This window comes from Cyrtonyx montezumae, unplaced genomic scaffold (genome assembly GCF_038088225.1).
Source record: "Cyrtonyx montezumae isolate F1298 unplaced genomic scaffold, pur_monq_1.0 scaffold_8, whole genome shotgun sequence".
NCBI lineage: Eukaryota > Metazoa > Chordata > Aves > Galliformes > Odontophoridae > Cyrtonyx > Cyrtonyx montezumae.
In genome coordinates this window covers 10,211,148-10,232,433 of record NW_027072089.1, presented here as the reverse complement: position 1 = coordinate 10,232,433, position 21,286 = coordinate 10,211,148, and the positions used below count along the sequence as shown (strand labels likewise).

The window sequence follows — 21,286 nt, the reverse complement described above, 5'->3', positions numbered from 1 at the left end:
TGATACCTCACTAATTGTACCTACGTATTTGTCACACGTTGGTCAGTAAATAATTGGGTTTTGCTCTTACACTGCATTTATTGTGCCTGAATAGATTCTTCTGTAAAGGCTACTGGAACAAAACAACCTTTGATACTTTAATCTAAAACTGAATGTCTTCAAGGGGTTGAAATAAATAACACATAGCAGTAAATTCAACTTGGAACTTCAGAGAAAAATATTCAGTTCTCAGCTCCAAGAGTATTTTGCTTAAGAGAACTTTTTTACAGTTCTTTAAAGATTAAGAAGTAACTGCAGCCCCCAATGAAAAAAAAAAGAAGAAAAAAAAGTCAGAAAAGACTGAAAAGAAATTATAAAGATGGGTGGAAGTGAAAGACAAAGAACGGAGTGGAAGTTATTGGCCAAAGAGGTTATGAGTTTTCAGAAGATTTTATCACATACATCTGAAGTCTAGAGTCACTCCTTGGTTCATTATAAAAACCTGCCGGATGGAACTTGCCAGCTGTGTGGATTTTCTCCACCTAGTTTTGTAGGTCAGGCATCTTGCTGAAATGTGTCCCTGCAGACACTATAATTGTAGGGTATTCTGATTATTATTGATATTTCCAACCCATAATTTTCAGTCATAAACTTTGTCCATCCTATACAGTTATGTTCAATGAATTATATGTAAAAAAAAAAAAAAAAAAAAAAGGTTTACTAGCAAGCAATTTAGTATGTGGCAATTAATCCTCTTGGGAAGCAAGTTTGGTCACCTGCAGGAGAAGTTCAATCACAGCCAAGTTGGTGAAGGTTAATTCCTGCCCCTTAAGATTGTTTTCCTATTTGCTAAGCTGTTTCTACCACTCCATTCTGTTCATTTCACTTTTCTTTCCTATTTGCCCTCTAGAGCTCATCTGTTCTGAACTTATAATGAGTGGGTTTTTATTGTTGATGTGTAATTTGCAATTCCATCTTGTGGGAATTCACAAATATGAGATGCTTTCCTGTTTATATATCTAGTGCACCTCTTGCTTCAGCTCTCTTCTGAACTTGAGGACTTAATTGTCTTCTGGATGAATTAGTCTCCAGCTACACAGAAACAAACTGCTGTCTGAGCACATGAGGGAGAGAAATGGCCTCTGGGATCCAACCTGGGTCTGCTGTAAAGAGAAGGAACCATTTGGATTGCATGCTCAGGCAGACAATGCAGAGGTTGCATTTCTGTTAAATGCTGTATAAATGACTTTTGATTATGGGTGTAATTGAACTTACCCACTCTGTATCATAAGAAGAAGAATTAAACACATTGAAAATATCTTGAAAAATCATGATGTGAAATCTAATGAAGTGATGGGTGGCACAGTTCCAACTGGTCAGGGGAGGCAAAACAGAGAAGGGGACAACGGGTAGATGTGGTTGTTGGGGCTAAGCAGGGTCAGGTGGTCACTCCTGTGCCTCAATCTGCATGCTGCCTGTATTCCTCAAGCCCCAGTAACTTTAAATTATGACCTGAGCTCCCTGGGCATTACAGCTTTCCTCTAAAAAAGATGTTGTCTTAAATATTGTGCAAAGAATACTATAGCTACTGAATTTATTTCCTTACTTATGAATAAATAAAAGACAAAATATTTTACTGTCTTCCTGATGGGAGTGAGAGAAAATATTGCTGGCCATCTGTTTGGCCATTTTAAAAATGAAATATGTCATGGGGATGAAACGTTATGATGTGCTTAACAATATTTTAAACCTCTTAGTGGGTTTTCTGTGCGCTACAGTTACATTTGACATTTTTTGCTGTATCTCATTATTTTTTGACATGTAGCAAAAGCTTACTGAAAACATCTGCAGAGTTCTTGTGATCAGTTCTAGAAAACATCCAACTGCGCTCTACAGGTTTGATAAAAAAATAAGTCACCTGACTTGTCAGTATAATTAAATCCCCACAGAGAACGTAACAGTTTTATATCCCTTCACACACCCACTGGCATATCTGCAATATCAGTTATTGTTCTCTCTGGAAGTGGCCTCTCGCTTCAAATCATCTGCAATTTGGAATAATTGCAGTTTCATATAGTCACCCTTCTAATTTTTCAGGAACTCTCCCACCTTCCTCTTCTGAACATTAAGAAGGCTCCGCTTCTTCTTACAATGATTACTGAAATGTGAAGATCAATATTTTTCTTCTAAAGTACACAGCAGACCTCCCCCATCCACCTGTCAGCATGGGCAGAGGACCACCATTTGTATGTGCACTGAGATCAGACTGCCCATCACACCGTGCCCAAAGAAAGCAAGGCTCAGTCTCATCCCGCACACGTGGGTCAGTTGTGCAACCTATGAACAATAGGTCCGATGCCCTGGATATTTGTCCTACTGCAGGTGCTGCCAGACCTCTATACTAGAGGTATTTCAAGGGTTGGCATCTTAAGATGACATTCTTAAGAAACCTGCTTCTGCTAAACCGGAGAAGTCTATCTTAACTGAATTGTTTTTATACCCTGGAGTTCAACCCATGATTTGTGGCTGCCAAATGCTGGTTGCCTGTGTTGAAACACTGGATTGCAGGAGAGAGCTGCTTTTAGCAACGAGCAAAAAGTCAGCTCCAACCTCTTCTCAGGTGCCCTTATTTCCTGCCTGTGAAGTCATTTTGTAATTTTAGAAATTCTTGTTTCAGCCTGTTCCTATTTGCCACTCTGAGCTTTGAATCATTAAACAATATTTCACAGTCATCATCTTGACAGTGTTTCACAAGTGAGGGAAGAATAATTTATTCCAGAAACAAAAATACTAGTAAGGTTCAAGAACATGGATAAATATGAAACAAATCAACCAAATAAAAGGGTGTTATAAAAAAAAGATTGGTAAAAAACCCACACAAATACCACTTATTTACTGTAAGCAGCAAAAGATAACTTTCACAGGAAACAGAAACCTAATTATGTCAAGCTCTTCACCATGGCCAGGACACTGAAAATAAATAAGGAAACAGTAGAGATGTCTTCTGATGTCTTGGCTGGAAACATTTGGAACATTTCTGAGACTTCGACAGATGCATCTGTGAGTGTCTCATTCAAAATCATAATCTTCAAATTGCTTTAATCCACTCTGAACAGAAGTATAAAAAAAATTACTTGGGAATTACATAATCCTGACAGAAGTTTTGCACAAGCATCTCATTAACAGAGAGATTTATTCTGGTGGAAGTAGGACAGATGTGTTATTTGTTCTCTAATTAAATCTAATTACAACCTGCAGGAGCAATGACACCCAAGCTCCATGTTCTCCACCAGCCACGTGTTGTCCTCTCCTCTATCTCTAACACAGTGTTCATGTCTCTTGGGTGACTTAGACAAAACAAAGTTCCTTTTCCATGGGTCACATTTTGTTGTCAGTGAGCTGAAGCAAGTAACCTTCCAGCTGCATCCATCAGGATCCAGGGCTGGGGGTGAAAAGCAATTTTTGGCAGTTTGGAGTAAAATGAAACAGGACACTTGACTCTGATCTTAACATCAGCACACCATCATCTTCATTCACATCACAGTTTCACTTCTGTTTTCTTAGACGCCATCCTCCTTTCTCTTAGCTCCTTAACACCTCACTGTTCCCTAGTACAACTCTTGCTGTGTGTTTTTTGTTTTAGTTTCAGTATTTTTTTGGCTTGTGATTGCCAACTGTCTTATCCTTAGTCTTCCCAAGATTTATGTGGGTTCCAGTAAATGTTCCAACTTAAAGACTGTGCTTCAGCTCATGCTTGGTCCTGGCCATGAAATATCCAAAAGACTCAGTTTGGTCTTCCAAAGTATTGAGATGTGGGGCTCAGTTCGTTATATAAAAAAAAAAAAAAAATAGAGCTTAAGGAACATTACTGAATTGAACATAAGAAATCAAGTGCAGATGTACTTAAAAGTTTTAGTCTCAGGAGGTTTAAATATAAAAATTGCTGACAGGTATATTAACTCTAGTTCAAACTGAGGATAACTGGTGCCTCTACTATGTTTAAGAGCCTGTGTTTGATCTCTTTAGATCACACATCTAGCCTTAACTGTCTGATCTGATGAACAAACCAAACTCCATTCTTTTACCAGCTCCTATTTTTGCCTTTATTCTTACAAGTCATTGAATCATTAAGGTTGAAAAAGACCTCCAAGATCATCTTGTCTGTTAACCCATCAGCACCATCCCCATTAAACCACATCTCAGTAAAACGTCTACACGTTTTTTGAACACTTCCAGGGATGGTGACTCCACCACCTCCCTGGGCAGTATGTTGCAATGCTTGACCACTCTCTGAGAATAATTTTCCCCTAATATCCAATCCGAACGTCCCCTGGCAAAACTTGAGGCCATTCCCTCTCATCCTATTGCTGTTGCCTGGGAGCAGAGGCTGACCCTCACTTCACTGCTACCTCCTGTCAGGCAGTTGTAGAGAGTGATAATGTCTCCCCTGAGCCTCTTCTCCAGACCCAAGAATCCCATTTCCCTCAGCTGCTTCCCAAAAGATTTGTGCTCCACATCCTTCATGGCTTCGCTGCCCTTCTATGGGCATGTTCTAGGGCCTTGACTTCTTTCATGTTGTGATAGGTCCAAAACTGAGCACAGCATTCAAGGCACAGCCTCACCAGAGCTGAGTACAAGGGAATGATCACCTCCCTGCTCCTGCTGGCTGCACTATTGCTGCTACAAGACAGAATGCCATTGGCCTTCCTGGCCACCTGGGAACACTGCTGGCTCACAAACATCAACCACCACCCGCAGATCCTTTTTCTTCTTACAGCTTTCCACCCGCTCTGCCCAGAGCCTGTAGCATTGCTTGGGGTTATTGTGGCCAAAAGGCAGAACCGGGCACTTGGTCTTGTTGAACTTCATCGCCTTGACCTCAGCCCATGGACCCAGCCCGGCCAGGGCCCTCTATTGAGCCTTCAAGCAGAACACCTTCTCCCAGCTTGGTGCCATACACAAACCCACTGATGATGTCTCCCACGCCCCCCAGAGCGCATGCGCGGCCCCGCAAGGCGGCGGCGGCAGCGGCAGCGGCAGCAGAAGCGGGATTCGGGGCGGCCCCGCTCATCCCGTCACTATGGCAACTTCGCTCTCCCGCCCCGCCCCTCGGCGTCACATCGCCCTAGGATCCCGGCGCCCGCAAGCCCCGCCTTCCCCTCGCTCTGATTGGTCGTCCGGCCATAGCGCCATCTCAGCATAGCACCGCCGATTGGTCTGATGCAGCTGAGGCACGGGGCGCGCGGTGCCCACAGGAGGCGGAGGCAGACGCTCGTTAGCATAGTCCCGCCCCCCTCACCGCCCGTCCGTCGCGTTCCCGTGAGGGGCGATCCCCGGCTCTGTGGGGGGGCCTTTCACCTCAGCTGTGGGGCGCGAAGGCTTCGGCGGCACCGCCCGGAGCTCGGCCGCCCCCAGAGCCGCGGGGAGGGCTGGGTCAGCCGCCCAGGGCTGAGGGGAGACCGCGGAGCATCGCGTGGGGATGGAGGCTGCCGGCAGCGGCTCTGGTGGCTCCGCAGCTCGGTGAGGCGCGAGGGAATCCCGTTGTGTTTCTCCGTTCTCTGGTGTCGGCGTGTTACGTTAAAAAGCCGTTTCTGGAGCGTCAGAAGTCTAAGGAAGCGCCCTCACCATGTGGACTTTCTTGGGCATCGCCTCGTTCATCTACGTGTACAAGAAGTGTGGGGACCTCCTCAGCTACGCCAACAAGGAGCTGCTGCTCTCCGCCGTGCTCTTCTTCTCCCTGGGGCTGCTGCTCTCCTATCGTTACCACTTCGGCGCTCCCCGGCAGCGGCAGCAGAAGCCGCACCTGGGGATGCTCTCCCACGCCCTCTCAGCTCTGCCCCTGGTGGGTTTCTTCTGGGCCAAACCCGCTGCGGGGTCCCGGAGAGTCGAGCAGCCCAGGCCCAGAAAGGTGAGTTCAGTCAGGTTGAGTGTGACACCCAAGTGGGGAGAGGCCACCCCATGGGCGCTTTGGAGTCGGCCCCAGTGAGGGCAGGGAGGGGTTGCGTTGCATCTGGTGTGTCACATTTTGTGCTGGTTTTATGACGGAAGAAGCAGTGGGGTTTTATGAGGGTGAATGAGATGTGAGTGTTTGAAGAAAACAACATAGTAATGGATCCTGTAACTGGCAGAGTCCCCCAGGGGTCTGTGCTGGGTCCAGTCTTGTTCAGCATCTTCATCAGTGACCTTGATGAGGGGGTAGTGGCCACCCTCAGCAAGTTTGCTGATGATACAAAGTTGGGAGGATTGGCTGACATGCCTGAAGGCTGTGCTGCCATTCAGCAAGACCTGGACAGGCTGGAGAGATGGGCAGTCAGAAACCGGATGAAATTTAACAAAGGCAAGTGTAGAGTCTTGCACCTAGGGAGGAATAATTGCATGCACCAGTACAGGCTGGGGGATGAGCTGCTGCAGTGGAGCTCTGTAGAGAGGGACCTGGGTATCCTGGTGGACGACAGGTTGACCATGAGCCAGCAGTGTGCTCTCGTGGCCAAGAAGGCCAATGGCATTCTGGGATGCATTAAAAAGAGCATGGACATCAGGTCAAGGGAGGTGATCCTCTCCCTCTACTCTGCCCTGGTGAGGCCTCATGTGGAGTACTGTGTCCAGTTCTGGGCTCCCCAGTATAAAAAAGACAGGGATCTCTTGGAAAGAGTCCAGCACAGGGTCACAAAGATGGTGAAGGGCCTGGAGGATCTCCCCTATGAAGAAAGGCTGGGTGACCTGCATCTGTTCAGCCTTGAGAAAATAAGACTGAGAGAGGACCTGATTGAGGTTTATAAATATCTGAGGTGTGGGGGTCAAAGTGGCAAGGCCAGACTCTTTTCAGCAGTGTGTGGAGACAGGACAAGGGGGAACGGACAGAAACTGCAGCACAGGAGGTTCTGCGTGAATGTGCGCAAGAACTTCTTTATGGTGAGGGTGACAGAGCACTGGCACAGCTGCACAGGGGGGTTGTGGGGTCTCCTTCTCTGGAGATATTCAAGTCCTGCCTGGACGCCTACCTGTGTGACCTGCTGTAGGGAACCTGGTCTGGCAGGGGGGTTGGACTCGATGATCTCTAGAGGTCCCTTCCAATCCCTACGATTCTGTAATTATGCTAGCAAAAGGGTATCCTCAATTACCAGTCTGCTCTAGACATTAGAGAGAGGAGCGTCTCTTGTGAGGAACCACGGAGAGCTGGGACTTTGCCCAAGAGAAGGGTCAGCTGGAGGGGGTTCTCATCCACGTGCAACAAAGTTGTGAAGGTAAAAAGAGGATGGAGCCAGGCTTCTCAGCAGTGCCCTGGCTGAAGACTGGAGGCAGTGGGCACAACTGCAGCATGGAAGGCTGCCCATGAACAGCAGGAGCGCTTCTGTGCTGTGCAGGTGACAGAGTGCAGGCATGGGTTCCTCAAAGGCAACAAGACCTTTTTCTTGGAGACCTCCAGAAGCTGCCTGGATGTGGCCATGGGCTCTCTGCTCTTGGTCACCCTGCTGGAGCAGGGGCTGAGCCAGATGCGCCCTGAGGTCCCTGCCAGCCTCAGCCATGTTGTGATCATCTTCCTCTTGTGTCTGCATAAAATGTATCCATTTAGACAGCAGGAGATAAAATAACATGAGTGAGGGGTCTGGAGCATAAGTCTTACGAGGAGCGGCTGAGGGAGCTGGGATTGTTTAGCCTGGAGAAGAGGAGGCTCAGAGGAGACCTTATTGCACTCCACCACTTCCTGAAGGGGGGTTGTGGTGAGGAGGGGGTGGGCCTCTTCTCCCTGATAAATAATGACAGGACGAGAGGGAATGGCCACAAGTTGCGCCGGGGAAGATTTAGATTAGACCTGAGGAAGCATTTCTTTTCTGAAAGAGTGGTCAGGCACTGGAATGGCCTGCCTAGGGAGGTGGTTGAGGCACCATCCCTAGCGCTGTTCAAGAAGCGTTTAGATGAGGTGCTAAAGGACTTAATTTAGTAGTTGGGTAGAGATAGTGATAGGAGGATGGTTGGACTAGATGATCTTATAGGTCCTTTCCAACCTTATGAACTTATGAACTTATGAACATGGGAACTATTCTTAAAATACCGCTGATATAATATCTACAGAACCGGGGCTCAGTTAGTCAGCCTGTTCTACTGTGATAGTGGAGAGCACTGGGCTTTCAGCTGGAATTTGGCAGGAGCCCTGCAATCTACAACCAGTAGGTGGATATGTATATCCAGTACATCTCTGGGTCAGTGTTGTTTGGCTCTGTGCCTGGGTACTTCTGGGCATTTTTGGCTGGGCACTGACTGCTTGCACAGAGCAACCTGAAACTCTTTTTGGATGCATGCCCTATTATTTTTTTTTTTAAGTTCTGGATTTTTTTTTTCTGTTAAAAGCCTGCCTTTACCTCAGTTTCTTCTTTCTCAAAGACGTGGTTATTTTTACAGTCCCATTGTAGCTAAAAACATTACCCATGCCGCTAGGAATCCTGGTGTCTGTGTTGTCCCAGGTACTCATTTCACTGAGTGACATACATATAATGTCACCTGCAAATGTACTATACTGCTGTCAGCACTGTAGTGCCGAGGCATTTGTGGAAGAGTGAATGGGACTCTCTTCATTCAACTCAGTAAAGTTAGAGAAATACGTTTTCCTGTGTATATAATAGCTTCTTTAATTGCTAAGTTCTCTGTGTAGTAGGGATGTATATGAGGGTATTGGAACGTGTCTTTAGAGACACTTTAATCAAGTGTCTGCCTGTTTGTTTTCCCTGCTTGATTTTTGTTGTATTTTACAGTACAACTGGTCTCATTTGAAGCAAAGCTAATCTAGAAGATTCTGTTCCTCCCTCAGTGGGCTCTCAGTCTGCTGGAAAAAAGTAGAACTAGTTGAAAGTCAAACCCCTGCAAAGATGATGGTACACACACATCAGCACATCTAACTCTGGATTATTATTTTTTTTTTCTACAGGGCAAAATAGAAGTAAATGTATCAGACATGCATCTGACAGAGGCTGCTTCAGTTACAACATTGTCCCCACAATATGATCCAGAAGTTATTGTTGTGGGTTCTGGTGTCCTTGGGTCTTCCTTGGCCACAGTGCTCGCCAGAGATGGAAGGAAAGTGACTGTAATAGAGAGGGATCTGAAGGAGCCTGACAGGATAGTTGGAGAATTATTGCAGCCTGGTGGCTTTAATGCACTTAAAGACTTGGGTCTTGAAGGTGAGTGTGTTTCAAAGTGTAAATACTTACAAATTTATGTATTTATATATATATTTATATGTATGTCACAACAGTTACTGCACTCAGTTATGTACTTTGATAAGGCATGCTGTATCTAAAATGCAGGAAAAATGAACAACTGTATTATCTACAGTGAACAAAATGAATATAAATTGCTTGTGTGTTTTGAAGATACTCTTTCCTAAGTGTGTTTTGATTAGAATAATTAGACTTCATGTGAAGAAATACTTTTAATAAATAAGGCTTTTAAAAGCTTTCTTTTTAACTCGTCTTCTGGCTTCTATTTTGCAGATACAGTAGAAGGTATTGATGCACAAATAGTAAATGGTTACATCATTCATGATCTAGAGAGCAAGTCGGAGGTAGAAATTCCTTTTCCGACAGCTGAAGATGGCCGTGTGCTGAGTGGAAGGTCCTTCCATCATGGCCAGTTCATCATGGGCCTCCGAAGGGCAGCCATGGCAGAGCCTAAGTGAGTTCTGTGTGATGGTGAATGTCTCAGCCTGGGTGCTGGGATGCTTTAGCACTGTTCCTGGCATCAGTGGGATTCCTTGGCTGTTCCACTGTGCCCTGGTACAGGGCTCCAATGGACAAGTCTGAGAGAAAGTGACAGCTGAAGCTGCTCTTTCTGTTCCCTGTGGAAATTTATGAGTGGAATATACTTCATATGTTAGCCTTTGGGACAAGTCTCTTTCTAGCTTATAGGAATAAAGGCTTTAGATAGTAGGCTCAGCACTGCCTTGTTACTGTGAGAGAACGGTCTGAGGCTAAAAAGTTGATTCTCTTAGAGCTGTTTCTGGGTTTGATTTTTTTACCAGAAGTACTAACCCTCAGGGTGAATGCATTCATTGGTCAAGAAATGTGTGATGTACCTTGGTGTTATTTATTCCAGCCCTGTTGTTTATGGTGCCAGGAATCAAACTTCTTACATCTGCGTGTTCAATCTATTTTTTTATTATTATTTTTTGCTAACAAGAGAGCAAAATAGCTAGGAAGGAGCACTAACTAATGGGAAAGGGCTACTCCCAGTAACTGTTGCACAATCTGGAAGACACATCCTAATCCTAATTAAATAAAAAATGTTTGATATATTTCCTCCTATTAAAAGAGAGGATGAGGAAACATTTCTTAAAACAAATGGATTCTAGATGCTGTTTCTGAAGGGTGGATTTTTTTTTTCCCATCAGTAATGCTTACAGGGGAATTACACAGGGTACTGTCTTCTTACACTACATGTCCATTTTGAAGTGGAAAATCACTTTCTTTTATTGTATCTTTTATATCCTATGAATCATTAGCACTAAAAGATAGCAGCTCTGCAGTACAGTTAAAATCAATGACAACTGCATTTAATAGCTGTAAAAGCCAAAGCTTTCTTGGTGATGGCTTCCAGTTCAGTGAAACTGGGGCATCTCAACTTACAGCTCCATGAGCTATACAGAAATCCTTTCAGCAGAAATTCATGAAAGCTAATGTTTGAGTCTTGAGTTCAGTCCTTACTCCTTCTTCCACCCTGTTTATTTCCTGTTTCATTTCTTCCGTTTGAATGATAGCACTTAAAACTGCATGTTACATCAAGGCACAAGAGAGGTTAAATACTCTTAATAATTTTGTGAAGCTTTTTCATCTCAGAACTTGTGAAAGTATAGGGAACAATGGCTACTCAAGATATTGTTTATCTGTTTTAGATAATATGAACTTCTTTCAGATGAGTAAAATTAATTCTGCAGAGGAAAAAAGTAGCTTATCATTAGTTAGTGATTTTTATAGTGGGTTAGAACCAGAGAAGGAAATAAGCACTTAATTAAATGATGGCTACGTAAGAAATATAAAAGCTAGTAGGATCTGCAGGACGCTGGTTCACCTGCTACTAGCCTGGTAGGCTGCTGCATTCTCTTGCTGTTGAAGTTCCCATTAGGCATATTTTCAGTTGTTATCTTCAAGAGCCTGAACTGTCAAGCTGTTGTATTCTCATATGGAACTTCATCTCATTTCTCTAAGTCTTTGTATTCTGTGTGGACGTGAAAACATTTCTGAAGTAGAGAAGGTGTATTCATTTCGAGCTGCTGCGATGGTGTCTGACAGCTCAGACACCATCAGGTCCAGGTTTAAGAGGAAAAAGAGGATTTGTGAAACTCAAATATCTCTAGTTTTGGCTAGATGCAGATGATGCTCAGTTCAGAGTCTGATTGTGACCATTGTTAGAGCTTTGTCTCTGACCTAAACAGGTTAGATTATTGAGGACTATTCTGTGTTCGTTAGGAACCTCACTCCTGTCTCATTTGTGTGTTAGCTAGTGCTTTGGATCTTGCTCCTGCCCTCTGTGTGGAGTCAGATCCCTCATGCTCTATCAATGTTCTCTGCTGAACAGCGGGAAATGCTCAAGGGCCAATTTCTGACTGTTTGTAGGTGTCAGACTTGTCTCCTTTGGCCAGGGAATGTCTTAAACAAAAGCAAGGGCTCTGCTCAGCAGCAGGGTGTTTATATTAAGCACTGTAACTTTGGAGTAGTCTCAAACATCAAGCCGAATGGTGGTGGTAAACTGAAGTTAATGACACGCAGTGTTTGATGGTTATAATGTGGCTTCAAAAAGCATCGATGAATCTTTGTGTGGTGCATTTAGAGAGAATATCATGGCAGAAGCAGGATTAATGAAAATCGCACTTTCCTTCTGTGCTTACTACCATGAATTGTTGGCATCCTTAATCCTCTTCCCTCCTGTTTTCACTCCTGTTTTATTTCAGTGCAAAATTCATTGAAGGAACTGTGACACAACTGCTTGAAGAAGATGATTGCATAGTGGGTGTTCAGTACAAGGACAAAGAAACTGGGGATACTAAGGTGAGACAGTTTTCTGTTTTGATCTTTGTTTAACTACTGTGAAAATAGAGTTAAGTGTATACTTTATTTATTTATTTATTAAGGATTTAAAAAGCACTCCTATCTCAGAGCTCTGAAAGCTTTAATGAAGGGAGATTGCACCCACTAGAAAGCAGTCCTGGCGTATGGAAATTCCTCTTATAACTCCTAGTGCTTTTTTGCTTTTTTTTTTCCTGTAAATATTCATATGTTTGGAGCTTAAAATATTTGGAAGTTACTGATGGAAGAAATAACATATTAAGATTCAAACTTTGTGTAAAGACATCTATGTTAAGGCATATGCTTGCTCTGTTGAGCAAGGTGTCAGAAAGTCTGGTGGTATGTGCGTGTTCATAGAGATAGCTCTGCCCATCATCTCTTGTGTCACAGAGGGAGAGTTCTGACTTGTTTTAATTGCACCACTGATTTGATTGCTCTTTGCCTCAGCTCAGGCAAAACTGCTGGCTAAATGCTGAGAAACGGAGTGAACCTGCCATAACTTTAGGAGAGATTGATGTAGATAGAACATTTGTACCGAAGTTCTGGTACGCTCCTAGAAAAGCCATAAAACACTTTAAAATAACTCTTCCAAGAGGAAGGAGGAGTAATAAACCTGCTCAGGCTTGAGGCATTGCAGTCCACGGGGTGTGCTAGGAGTGGGGAGCTGTAAGACAGCTGTGGAGGGGCACTGTCCTCAACTCCTTGTGAGGTAGCTGGAGGCAGATCCAAGCCCTCTTTGGTCTGCTTTTAATGTCACGTGATATGAACAGATGAATAGAATCCACTGCAGTGGAACAAGCTGCAGAATCACACAGGTGTGCTGAAAAGATGGGGGGACTTGGAGGCAGCAAGATTTTGCTTGTGCTTTTGTGTGGTGGTGGTGGTGGTTTGGGGTTTGTTTGCCTTGGTGGTAGTTGTGTTTTTTTTCTTGTTTTTGTTCCCCCCTCACCATCCAGTGTGCTCAGTCACCTAAGAATTATAGGCATTATTTTGGTGGGAGGGTGCATTTTGCTTGGAGATGTATTTTAAGCTTTGCATGTTCATGGGTTTTATTGCTGTAATTTTAAGTACAACTTGTTCAACTAGCATTAGGATCACCAGTGTTCTGGCCTGTGCTGTGTCTGACAGCATGGATGTTGTTCTCGGGGCTTTCAGTTTCCCATCTATACAGCAGTGATACTCAGAGTCACTGAGCACGGGACTTCTGTGGCTGGAAGGAGTTGTATTATTTGGTGTCTAGGTAGTCTCTCTTTTATAGCAATGTAGTGCTTAGAGGGACTTGTTCCAGGCAAGGATGTACACTTGCATTGCTGGCTCACCAAATGCTTCTGTCCAACTGTAAATTATTTTCCAGAAGTACCAATGAAACGTGGCATGGTTTTTCCTGAAAGCTGCATAGGAAAATTTATTCTTTTCTGTTCCAGCCAAGGACTAATGCTCCTTGTAAATCTCCAGTCATTATGTCCAGTGAGCTAACTGCAAATGACAGTGAGGCAGCTGTATGTAGAAGGAAACATCCATCTCTAAATGCTTCCTACTTCTTTTCTTATAATATGTTACCATAAAAATAAAATGCTTTATTAATAGTCTGAAGAATTTGCTCATGTTTGAGAATGGTGTAAGTATTAAACAGCAGGAATTTGTGCACATATTCAGGGTGAACCTAATCCATTTGTCTTTTTTTCCTCTTTCTTTGCCCATTGCTTTTATTTATAGAACCTAAGTGTAGTAGGTTCAGAATTCACTGCTTGTTCTTTTAATGAAGATCTGGGCGGGTTAACCATGTTTTGGTTTAGTACACTTTGGTTTCTTTTAGTTTTGTTTCTTGAACGTGTTATGTTTGCTTATTTATTCCTGAAGAGCATTTTGGGCTGTAGGTGGCAGTCACTCCACTGTCTGTTTTATCAAGTTCTCACACAGCCCCTGCAGCTACCATGATTGCATGTCTAAAAGAAGCTGAAGCACGTTCTTGGGCTACACTTTAGAACAAGCAGTTTAGCATCAAGATGAGGAAGGCAGGGAAAAAAAATCACCCTTTCACTTAATAACAGACATTTTATAAATGAATTATTTAATCATTTTATGGACGTTGTCTGTGGTCTTCTTACGTGCTTATTGTTTTGAAGAACATGTAATATGAAATTGAAATGGAGGGCTTGAGAGATATTTTCAACTGCTGTGGGGGGAATAAAAAGACAGGCAGATGTCCTATCTCTCTCTTTCTGTTCTGCTGCAGGAACTTCACGCGCCGCTGACAGTTGTCGCTGATGGACTTTTCTCCAAGTTCAGAAAAAACTTGGTATCCCAAAAAGTGACCGTGTCATCCCATTTTGTTGGCTGCATTTTGAAGGTAACTTGTGTATCCTCAGGTTGCACATGTATTCCTGCATGGATAATGCTGCATTATCTGTCTGCGTGCAGCAGCCTCCGCCCTCTTGGTGGTGTCCCGCAGCTGGTGGTGCCGGTGTGAGCTGGTGGCCGTGGTGATTCAGCAGACTGCTGGCACCCTGAGTGTGTGGCTCTGCCACATTCCACAGGCTTGCTGCTCTCCACAGTTTAAGTCCTTGGGAAACTTTCATGTTGTTTCTTCTCAATATGTATTTCTTCTCTTTGTGGCTGTTGTTTTCTGTTTGGGTGTTTTTTGGGGCTGGTATTTCCATCCAAGCATACGGGTCCCTGTGGAGCTTATTCATAGGAACTTGTACAGAAGAGATGTGTGGTAGGGCTTTATAAAATCAAGATCATAGGATCACCAAGGTTGGAAAAGACCTACAAGATCTTCCAGTCCAACCACCCACCTACCACCAATAGTTCTCTCTAAACTGTGTTCCTCATCACAACATCTAAATGTTCCTTGAACAGCTCCCGTTTCAGTGACTCCACCACCTCCCTGGGCAGTCCATTCCTGAGCCTGAAAGATGTTTTAAAGTCTGTGAAAGGAGATCTATGCAAGAGTACTTTAATCAAATAGAATTGGAGATAGCGTTACAGAAGTTTGCATAGGGAATAGCTATGGAAGTAGTGTGATTGTTAAAGCAGCTATTGATGCTTTGTTTGAAGGACTGTCTTGCATTCCATACAAGATGTTTTCTGACAGAATCAGCTCTTCTGTCCACTTCTGTGTCACACTGAGAAATGCTTGGAAGCATGCATCCATGCTTTTGAACTTTTAAGTCACTGGTGCATGTCTGTCTCACCTCTAGCATGGCTGAGCTTGTTGAGTCAGACTCAGCGTATGTGAGTTCTAGGACTGGCTTTCAGCTCTTCAGTTATATAACTGTGTGAACCAAATTATTTTTTCTACGTGGATATTGTGGTTAGAAGTTGGATTAACACCAAAATCTACTCTTAAAGCCAGCAGCTAAGCATATCATTTCTCTGTAGTTGAACAAGGGAGGGTGAAACCAGCTGAATTACCTGGAGTACTGTGTCCAGTTCTGGAGCCAACACAAGAAAGACACAGAGCTGTTGCAGCAGGTCCAGAGGAGGGCTGCAAAGGTGATCAGAGGGCTGGAGCACCTCCACTATGAGGACATGCTGAGAGAGCTGGGGCTCTTCAGCCTGGAGAAGAGAAGGCTCTGGGGGAACTTTATAGTGGCCTTCCAGTACCTGAAGGGGCCTACAGGGAAGCTGGGGAGGGAGTTTTTATAAAGGTATGTAGCAATGGAATGAGGGGAAACATTTCTAAACTGGTATAGGGTAGCTGTAGATTAGTTATCAGGAAGAAATTATTTACTGTGAGGGTGGTGAGACACTGGAACAGGTTGCCCAGAGAGGCCGTGGATGCCCTCTCCCTGGAAGCACTCAAGGCCAGGCTGGATGGGGCTGTGAGCAGCCTGGTCTAGAGGGAGGTGTCCCTGCCTAGAGCAGGGGGCTGGAACTAGATGATCTTAAATTTGCCTTCCAACCCAAACCATTCCATGATTCTGCAATTGGCCTTCAGCATAGTTACCTGAAACTGAACCCCAGCCTAACTAGACCCAGTGGTGGGGAATACTGAAGGAGAAAAGTTTCAGCACCTTGCATAAGCCTGGTTGTGCTGCTAGTGCTCTATTTTATGTAACCCCAATCTTTGAATTAGGTGTTACTCTGGACTTAGGTGCTTTCACTAGTTTGTGTTAAGATAATAGCACTCCTTCAGGGGGTGAAAAATGAGTTTTAGGCGTAAGCTGGCATCTGTGGTTGAAACAGTCTTTTGTTTATACTCAAAAAGCATACTTTAACTGTGCCCCTGCCAGCAGATGGGGTACCTTGTAACCAGCTACCTATGCACCTTCAGGATCTATACATTCAGGTGAGAAAGTGTGAGTCTAAGTCGGTAGCTGGTTGGCTGTAGCCAACTCAGGTTGGCTCTGCCTCGCTCTCTGTGGCTGCTGCAGTAACCATTGCATTAACAGCAAACTAAGGGAGAGCAAGCAAAACCCTGCACAACTTCCACTGGACGCAGACTGAGTTGGAGGAGCTTCAAAACTTTGTGTCCATAACCCTACAGTTATCTATCACTGCCTGAGTGCCTCCTCTTTCTCTACTTCTGGAAACTTGTTCAAGCCTGAGGAGCAGCTGTAGTTGCAGACCTGGGGTGCTGAAAGCCTCCGACTTTTCCTGTGGGGTATCCTACACTACAGTCTGGTGTACTTCAGTCCTTTCCAGGACTTTATTTATGGGAGTCCAAATGACGTTATGGAAAGCTTCTGCATTTTTTTCTCTTGAAAACGTGCTGTTTGTTGGAAGAAAAAGAAGTTATACAACCTTTAATATCATTCAGGATTCTATTTTGAAGCGTGTCAGAGAATGATTTTGCATATCTGAAGTTTAATATCCCTTCGTTAATTGATTTCAGTCCTTCTGCTTCTTTTCTTTTTCAGGATGCGCCGCAGTTTAAAACTAATTATGCCGAACTTGTTTTGGCTAAAACTAGCCCAGTGTTAATCTATCAGATTTCCTCAACGGAGACGCGGGTCCTTGTCGATATTCGAGGGGATATGCCAAAAAACCTGAAAGAATATATGCTTGAGAGCATTCATCCCCAGCTGCCTGGTGAGTGTGGTTTGTTGGTCTGTGTTCCCTCCACGCTCAGTTACTGCCTCAGTAACAGTTCACCCTTCCTGGATGATGCATCTCGCAGCAGATTGTCCGGTTGACCTTACAAGGTTAGAAGCTTGGGAGGATTGTATCTGTGAGGTTAAAATGGGTCGCGTGCAAATGATTTAAGACTCAACCAAGAAAGGGTAACAAAGAAACCTTGGTTTTTGCAGATCACCTGAAGGAACCATTTTTATTATCAGTTCAGAATGATCGTTTAAGGACTATGCCAGCAAGCTTCTTACCTCCTTCAGCTGTTAACAAGAAAGGTGTGTATGGTGAAATAAAGCGGGTGAGGGAAGGTGGTAGGAACCTGTGGGACTTAAGACTGTGTTTAGTAGATATGCATTTGTTGATCGGTGTGGCTACCTCATTCTTGTAATAAAAATAGATCTGAAAATGCACGTTTGGCACAGCTTAACAAGAATGTTCATATCAGCACAAGACTTTACATCACTGCTTCATCTTTAACTTCCAGTAACTCAGTGGGTCGTATTTCTTTAAGTTTGGTCTCCTTATGAGGGAGAACAAAGTGTGGGGTTTGAGTGCTAAAATTATATGGTAGTCGTGCAGTAGCTCACTGATCTTTTTCTTCCATCTAGGAGTTCTTCTTTTAGGAGATGCGTATAATATAAGGCACCCTCTTACTGGTGGAGGAATGAGTGTTGTTTTGAACGATGTCAAAATATGGAGGAGCTTGCTCCAGGATATTCCAGATCTTTATGAAGATTCTGACGTTCTTAAGGTGAAACTTCATTCTGGACTTAACTTAGACAAATCTGGTCTCCATTTTAGTTGCATTTAAAGTTGGATGCACCTGAGGGATGTAAAAGTCATAACTGAGGCACAGCTGTTCTCAACTCTTCAGATGATTTGTTAATCATTACATTGTGCTAGTTGTATTTGGAGCAATGAGCATGTGTTTGTAGTTTATCAGAGTGCATCCTGACAGCACAGTAGTAAGTCAGAAGGTGCTCACATTCACACGCCTCTTATCACCTACTTGAAGATCTTCTCAATTATGTTCTGTGTTGCCTAAATGAAATGCATTTTTTTTTATCCTTTTGCAGGCAAAAAAAGCATTTTACTGGTCAAGGAAAAAGTCTCATTCTTTTGTAGTGAATATTCTTGCCCAGGCACTTTATGAACTTTTTGCTGCTACAGATGGTAAATATACTTATTTTAGATTAACTTCTGATTGAGATTTGTTTAAAAAAATATTTCTGGAGAGTGTATGTGTTTGTATACGAGTGTACACATGTGGATATATGTGTATACACATACAAAGTGTACTGATCAGAGGATGTTAATGAGTTTTAGCCACAGTCTTCTTCCCAGTTACTTCTAGTGCTGTGTAAATTAAGTCATAGCAACCTAAAGCAAATCTGGTGTTAGTATTTAAAAACAAAATGCAGGATAACTGAAATCACTTGTTCTTGTGCCAGTATTCAGGAATATGTAGATTCTCTATAAGATGCTAGAAAAACAGCTTGGCATCTAACTGAATTTAACAGTAGCAGCTGCCAGAATGCTGAAGTCCTGTTTGATATCACTGTTGTAAATGCTCAAAGTTTTTCATTCTGTTGACTGTATTTGTGAGTCATTTTGAGTCATTTTTAATTCATTCTGTAGATTCCTTGCACCAGCTAAAGAGAGCCTGTTTCCACTACTTCAGACTTGGTGGAGAATGCGTCTCCGGTCCTGTTGGATTGCTCTCTGTGTAAGTTCAGCATGTCTGTAGCAGCTGCTGTGAACCAGGTCAACATTTGTGAGCTGCTGTTAGATTCTGCTTTGCTCTCAGTCCGTCACTTTTGCATGGGGAGAATGCTCCATGTGAGGCAGTGTTTTTGGGATTATGCTAATGTCTGAAGCTTTATTAGAATAAAGTTTGAATGCTGCCTTTTTTTAGCTTTTAACAAATGCCGCTGCGTACTGGAGAGGCACTGGAATAGTTTGTCCAGAGAGGCTGCGGATGCCCCATCCCTGGAGGCATTCAAGGCAAGGCTGGGTGTGGCTCTGGGTGTCTGGTCTCGTGTTGGCCACCCTGCCCATGGCAGGGGGTTGATTATCTTTGAGTCCTTTTCAACCCGGACCATTCCGTGACTCCAGGACAAGTGGTATGGGAGTTGACGTGGACTCTTGTGCCTCATTCAAACCGGGGAGCTGGTGTGGAGGTGTTTGGTGCATGACAAGTTGAGAGTGATGAGTGAGGTCTCCCACAACTTGAGCAAAAGGAACAGAGAAACGAGTAACTATCAAGGTCTTCTGAATGCTCCCCCAAGCTGGTGAACGCTCAGTGAATTGTTCTTTGGACACGTGTGTGTCTGTTTGGGAAGAGAGCTGAAGCTGGTAGGGCCTGGACAGGCTAACCTGGGAGCTGGTCAAGGCAGCAGAGGTGTCCGTTGGCTGTACTGCAGAGCAGAATACAGGTGTGCAGCAGCTCAGGGGGCGTGCTCGGTGTCACCTCAAGTAAAGAGCCCAATCTGTGACGTAGCATCTGTCTGTGCTTTTTTTCTCCTAGCCCTTGAATGTTCTCCCTCCTGCTTTCTAACACAGGTTATCTCCTAAGCCGATGGTGCTGATCGGACACTTCTTCGCCGTGGCGCTGTACGCCGTTTACTTCTGCTTTAAGTGGGAGTCGTGGCTCACCATGCCTCGAGCGTTTCTCAGCAGCGGAGCCGTACTTTACAGGAGCTGCTCTATAATATTTCCGCTTATTTACTCTGAAATGAAGTCCCTCATCTATTGAAGTCCACGGGGATATGACCAAACAAAGAAAATGTGAAGATCACGATGCCTTTAAACTCTTTGGACATGTACTGTTTAATATTGTACCATGTTTTCTTTTCAAAATGCAGTTTCCTTGATCGGGATTTGACTTAGTTTGGGTTTTGTGGTTATATACAGATATATTATATGTAAATATCCTTTTCTTTGCAATTAAAGTTCCAAGAGGAGTTAGCTGTTTACAAGGACTGTAAGGGAGCGTGGACATTGCCAGTTCTGTCAGAATTTCATTCCTCGCTTTATCCATTGCAGAGTGCACCACTAATATTAATAAACTGGAAAGTGAAAACTGTAACCCCCATGCTGCTATTATCCTTCATGCTTCTTTCTGCTCAGTAGCTCCACAGCCTCTTCCTTTGTGAACCGCTGTGAGAAAACTGCTGACGCGGGCCATTCCATGAGGACATGCCTGTTCTCTTTCAGTTGCAGCTACGGTGCTGTTATACCGATGCTGCAAAGGGCACTGCAAGTCACTGCTCTTTGCAATGTCACTGTGTCTCCAGTGTTGCTTTTGCAAATGCCACGTGTTGTGCTCTTCTGAGTGCGTTCTTTACACCACAGTTGCTTGAAACAAGTCATAACCAAAGCATGCTCACGTTCCTGCTGCACCCAGCTACTGAAAGCACACGGTTTTGAAACTGCCTTCCCATCTCACTTCCTTCCAGAAACTGAGATTTGGTTTTGCTTGATGGTGTGCAATTCACATTTAACACTGCCACTGATTTAAGCACAGCAACCACCGGGCTGTGGAAACAACCTGAGTGCAGCTGTTTCCAGCACAGTCTTTAACACTGCTTCTGCAAACCCGAGACAAGTACCGTTCAAGTGCCCTTCTAACACTCAATCTCTCTTTTCCTGTAGATGCTGCTGCAGTTACCTGAGAGTTGGTGTGTTTTACTGCTGGGCAATACTCCTCTGTGCGTTGCCTTCACTGGTGGCCTTTCCGTGGTTCTTGTTTCATTTTCCCTTGCCTCTCTTGCAGTTGCTCTGTGTGACCACGTGGCTGTCATTATTGTGGCTTGCTGACCCCACTGTGCGTCAGCGTGGCCCAGAGCTCTGAGAGCAGCATCGCATCATGTTCCCTGCTTAAAAACCTGGACTGTGTTTTGGAAGTGACAGATTGCATAAGCTGTATAGAAATGCCCATTCTGTGTTGGGCTGGGGGGACAAAATCAATGCAGAAGTTATTTTTAGTGTTCTATTCATCAGACACTGAAATGCCCGAGGTTTTTGCATTAGACACAAAGATGTGGATATTTTTCTAACCGGTCTCACTTTCGATACCTCGATATCTAGAACCACGTTCACAGCGCATGCAGACTTCTGGGCAGAGTGCTGCTCATCTCAGCTGTCATTGTTCGTGGTGATTAAATGATGCCCCT

At 44.0% G+C, this 21,286-nt stretch overlaps 1 protein-coding gene across 1 annotated transcript; it reads left to right on the top strand.

Annotated features, from left to right (window-relative positions):
* The first annotated feature begins 5,546 nt into the window (after positions 1–5,546).
* On the top strand, positions 5,547–20,199 carry SQLE (squalene epoxidase). The gene is made up of 11 exons (XM_065752452.1): positions 5,547–5,887; positions 8,903–9,155; positions 9,468–9,648; positions 11,921–12,017; positions 14,272–14,385; positions 16,901–17,072; positions 17,291–17,386; positions 17,720–17,862; positions 18,188–18,284; positions 18,750–18,837; positions 19,674–20,199. The coding sequence occupies exons 1-11, from the start codon at positions 5,606–5,608 to the stop codon at positions 19,864–19,866; spliced, it is 1,716 nt and encodes a 571-aa protein (XP_065608524.1). The 5' UTR covers positions 5,547–5,605; the 3' UTR covers positions 19,867–20,199.
* Positions 20,200–21,286: the final 1,087 nt, after the last annotated feature.